The 5087-nt window shown below is 41.7% G+C and overlaps 1 protein-coding gene across 1 annotated transcript; it reads left to right on the top strand.

Moving 5' to 3' along the window:
* The first annotated feature begins 54 nt into the window (after positions 1 to 54).
* LOC119289216 lies at positions 55 to 4354 on the top strand. The gene is made up of 6 exons (XM_037568592.1): positions 55 to 382; positions 468 to 618; positions 1157 to 1417; positions 2259 to 2340; positions 3437 to 3630; positions 3869 to 4354. The coding sequence occupies exons 1-6, from the start codon at positions 150 to 152 to the stop codon at positions 4175 to 4177; spliced, it is 1230 nt and encodes a 409-aa protein (XP_037424489.1). The 5' UTR covers positions 55 to 149; the 3' UTR covers positions 4178 to 4354.
* Positions 4355 to 5087: the final 733 nt, after the last annotated feature.

The following is a 5087-nucleotide window of genomic DNA, read 5'->3' as shown; positions in this document are numbered from 1 at the left end:
TTATTATTTCCCCCCTTTTAGCCTCCTCGCTTTCTCCCCCGTCACGGAAGGAACGAGGCAGGCAGGCAGGCAGGGGAGGGGAACCCCCGCAACAAGGCCGTCCGCCTGGCCCGAGCGCGCGCGCCACCCATCCCATCCCATCCCATCCCATGCCGCCGCTGGAGGCCCTCCTCGGCGCCGCCGAGCTCTGGCGCCCCGCCGCGCGCGGGGCCGGCGGCTGGGCCACCGCCGCCGCGCTCCTCCTGCTCCTCGTCGCCCACCTCTCCGTCCTCCTCGTCCGCCGCCGCCGCCGGGGGCGGGCCCGCCTCGCCCGGCAGCAGGAGGACGCCCCCGCGGCGCCCGCCCCCGCCCCACCCTCCTCCGGGTCCGGCTCCAGCTCAGGGTCGGTCAGATATCCGCTTCCTTGCCCCTTGGTCGGAATCGTGTGATTGATTTGATCGGATGGGGGCGTTTGTGTTGGAGCGCAGGGTGGAGGGCCTCGTGACGGAGGACGATCTGAGGCAGCTGGTGGGCAGCCTGGGGGTCGGCGCCCGCCAGCCGGAGCTCGAGGGCTGGGACCCCGTCATCGCCAAGGGGAACGACGCCGTCTCCTACAAGGCGTGGTGCGAGAGGACCGCGGTACCAGCGCTCCCCTGTTTCTCATTGATTTGTGTTCATTCTCATCTTACACATAAATATGTGCCAGAGTTTGGCTATTGTTCTTGGGTTCAGCCTAGAGATCCTACTATCCTAGGCTAGAAGCACGTTAAGATTTGTACCACATACATCATGGCACGGGCTCGTTGTGATTAATTCAGGGGTTTAGTCAGACAAGGATTCGCATTTCGCTCGACCCATCGACTGGTAATTGTTGGTAGTCGCCCACCACCCGACCACTAGTAATATTCTCAAAGATGGCCGCAGACAATTTTTTGAATAATTGTTATGTTTTTTCCCCGGTGAATTCGAACTTTATCTGTTTTCTTTACATGAAATTGAGGCTTTGCAATTAGTTAGAACTCATAATGGTTGCAAGAGTTAATCACTAATTACTGATAAAATGGAATTTCAAAGGGCCTATGGGTTGTTTCTGGATTCTGAACAAGAGTTTGCCATGATTGGGTGCAGTGTCTAGCTTATGAATTTTATTTATGTATCGTGATGTTCTCAAATGCAGGATGGCACACCTAGATATCTTAGTGTGACAACTTATGAGGGATGCTCAACAGAGCTTTTGAGGGACTTTTACATGGATAATGAGTACAGGATGGAGTGGGATAACACTGTGATAAAGCATGAGCAGCTACAGTGTGATGAAAATAGCGGAATTGAGATAGGGCGTACGGTTAAGAAGTTCCCTCTTTTAACACCAAGGGAGTACATATTGGCATGGCGAGTTTGGGCATCAGATGAGAACTCTTTCTATTGCTTGGTAAAGGTTAGTCACACCTCCCTCACCCTGCCTGCCTCTTGCATAAACTATTCACTTCCAGTTTCACACAACTGTGCATCAGTGATATATATGACATCTTTTCATCAGATATCGATTTATCTACAGTTATGATATTGTTGGTTTTTGTATGGATGCAGAAATTTACTCACTCTACATACATTCATGTACAGTTATCCTAATCATGAAGGGTTCAGTTTTCTCCTGAAATAATATTTGCTCGTCCTGTTTCACCTAGAACGTAGCAATGTTCCTGGAGTAATTACAGAATGAAGTTGATGGAACCACAGTTACATCTAAAATGTTCTATTCTAACCTGAAATTCAAGATTCAACTCTTATGCTTGAAAATTCAGTGATGTGACTGCATACATACATATTATCGCAATAATGTTATGCCCATTATATAGATAACATAAAATCACTTGAACTAAGGTTGAACCAAAAAAATACAATCACATGAACTAAGGTTGAACCAAAAAATTACAATCACTTGAACTAAGGTTGAACCAAATAAACATGAAATCACTCGAACTAATGTTGAACAAACAAAAATTTGAAATCACTTGAGCTAAGGTTGAACCAAATAAACATAAATCACTTGAAACAAAAAAAAACATAAAATTGCATCAACTGATGTTGAAAAAAAACTCACCTGAATGAAATTCAACCAGAAAACATTAGTCACTTGAAATAATATTGAGCTGCCATTTAAAAAAAAAGCTGTCACTCAGTTTACACTTGAGTTGCTCCATATGCAGTCTGAACGAGAATGACGTTGCTATTGTAAAATTACCTGATCGCCTTGTTTAATTAGTTTATCCTGGCAGGAATGTGAGCAGTCTCTTGCGCCAAGACAAAGAAAATTTGTTCGAGTACGACTTCTGAGATCGGGGTGGTGTATTAGGAAAGGTAAGTGAAGATTGATACAAGGCCTTCTGTCTGGTATTTATTTAGCTTAGATTAGACTAAACTATCTTCTTTCAGTAACTCGTTTTGTGGTGATGGTCGCTTTTTAAAAAGTGGCATATAGAATGACGTTGAGTGAATGCTATTATGTGACTAACTTGTGTTACAACAGGAAATATCAGCCTATATAATTCCCATAAGATATAAATTTATACATAGTTTTCAGATTCAAATGCAACTACTATATCAGTTTTCAGAGCACAACTTTGTATCTTTATCAATATGTGGATTGGATTGACTTGTACTTTGTCTAATAAAAGAACCCGAGGTTTTGTAATATTTCTGTATCCATTGAGTTGTACTGAATGCTATGCGCACGTTTGATAGGAACTCAAAACAAATAGAACTCGGAAGTTGGAAATGCTATGTGTACTGAGTTTTACTGAGTAGTATATTTCTGTACCCATTGAGTTAATTTCCTGTATGACCTGATATGTGCCACTCTGATAGAAATCGGAAGTTGGAACGAATAGAAAGTGCCATCTTATACCTTTTCAAAATTGGCTTATAATTATCTGTTTGATTTATATCTTGCTAATCCTTGTGTATTATTATTTGCTTGAAATGTGCAGTAAATTCATCTACCAAGTACTCTCCATTCCAAAACATAGCGCGTATAGATTTTTTCAGAAGTCAAGCTTCGTAAAGCTTGATCAAGTTCATAGAGGAAAATATCAACATCAGTAAAACCAAATAATACTGTAAACACTATGTTGGAACAGGGGGGGGGGTATGTTTTCTGGATATATCTTACTACATGACGTTGTACACATGGACAGAGTTTTGAAGATGCAATTTCGCTCGTTATTTCTTATATGAATATGTTAGCAAAGAAAGCTAAAAGCATACATAATTATGAAAATATTTCATGACAAATGTAATGATGTTAGTATTTTCACTCATTAATCCTTTTACATATAAATAGTAACTGTTAGAGAAATTTTATTGCACACTTTCTAGGGTCATCAGTTTTGGAACGGGGTAGTTATATCATCTATGTGGCCTGTTGGTAATTTTACACCTACAATTTACCTTATAGTCCCTGGAAGAGACGCATGTGAAATCACCGTGCTGCACCATGAAGACAATGGCATGAACATCGAGATGGCAAAGCTGGCCTTTTCCAAGGGCATCTGGAATTATATTTGTAAGATGAACAATGCTTTACGCCGGTATCCTCAGCAGCGTGATCCGTCGATATCAATTTCGACCATGCGAAGACTTACCAAGAAGGTTAGTGCTTCTTACTAGTTTGTCGATTCATGTTAGTTTATTGCTTGTTATGGATTGTAAGTTGTCTCTTGCTTGCTCCCATGATTAAAATACAAAAATGCAGGCAATGCAATTGTTTTGAATATTGAATATGTTTATAAGTAGTATCAGCCTATTCTTTTGAATTTGAATTTAAAATTATGTATGTATCCGCATGATGTGTGAATGTCATTCTGATGAATCTTTTTCCGTGCATCAGTTTCCCCAGGACTTGCAGAGCAACGTGGATGAAAGTAATCAATCTCCAGTGAATACAGCTGCGGCTGTTGCTCCTCCTACACCTTCATCCGGAACTTCTCCCTGCAAGCAGCTAGGGAAGAAGTCATCACGGGAAACGATTGCAAGTGGACTTTTGCTAATTGGAAGCATCGTTTGTCTGTCGAAAGGCCGATCTAACCTCGGCGCACAGCTTGCCATGGCATTCTTCCTGAAGAAGGCCTTTAAGCAGGACAAAGAACCAGGCTCTTCGCCAAGGGGAAGAACTGATGCGACGGTGCCCATGCAGTAGTAGTAGGACTGGCTTAAGCTGTTGATGCTACCGTTTTATCCTTACAAACTGAGTACTTACTACTTACATGAAATTGAAAAGGCATGATTGTACAGCGTTCTTGGCCGCAAATTATGTAAATGACAAGTTTTGAAATAACTTTTGTTCTCCATTTAGCACATGGGTGGCATTCAGTTATTTTTCCTCAGCTGTGCTCCATTGAAATGTTAGCAAACCAGAATATTTTCTACTTTGAACCCATGCAGACCTGTCTTTTTCACAGCTGATATCGACCACGCTTTATGCTGCTCGTTCTGCTGCTGATGTGCATACGTAGGAAATAAATAAGATGAAATAAACAGACCGTCAGTTCAGCCTTTTCTCATGAATAAACCACACACCATATACACTTAAATTCCTAGTCAATTATTTTTCCCAGTCTTGAAATATAATTATTGAAGAGATAGAATTCAACAACAAAGCTTAGGAACCTCTATAATCTGAAATACGTTATGGCAATGACTTCAAAATGCAAAACGTTGATGTATAACTAAGCATGGTATGCTTGCACAGCTACTAGCTGCAAAGTCAGCTTGATACTTAGCAACGAGGGCGATGCACGTCCACATTCTTTCTTGCATTGAAGCATATAAGAAAGAATATATAAGGTGAGATGAAGGTTTGACAGGTTGCTACCTTTCTAGTTTCAAGCCTGAAGAATTGCATCTATCAATAAGATTAAACGTGAATTGCATTTTCAGAAGGAAACCAATATGTAGAGCCTGTTTGGGACTCGCACAGATAGGAAGTGAAGAAAGCTTCTGACAACCAACGGATTGAAGCTTCAATAATACTCTCTCCGTAAACTAATATTATTGCCACCTTCGACTGTCCTCGTTACATATCCATTTACACCAAAGTACATGGATTA

The sequence above is a fragment of the Triticum dicoccoides genome, chromosome 1A (genome assembly GCF_002162155.2).
Source record: "Triticum dicoccoides isolate Atlit2015 ecotype Zavitan chromosome 1A, WEW_v2.0, whole genome shotgun sequence".
Classification (NCBI taxonomy): Eukaryota; Viridiplantae; Streptophyta; class Magnoliopsida; order Poales; family Poaceae; genus Triticum; species Triticum dicoccoides.
This window is presented reverse-complemented; position numbering and strand designations above follow the sequence as displayed.

Coding starts and splice junctions, on each gene's coding strand:
- LOC119289216 (XM_037568592.1), top strand. CDS start 150: ATGCCGCCGCTGGAGGCCCTCCTCGGCGCCGCCGAGCTCTGGCGCCCC. Junction 1,418..2,258: donor CTTTCTATTGCTTGGTAAAG/GTTAGTCACACC, acceptor TTATCCTGGCAG/GAATGTGAGCAGTCTCTTGC. Junction 2,341..3,436: donor GGGGTGGTGTATTAGGAAAG/GTAAGTGAAGAT, acceptor TTTACCTTATAG/TCCCTGGAAGAGACGCATGT.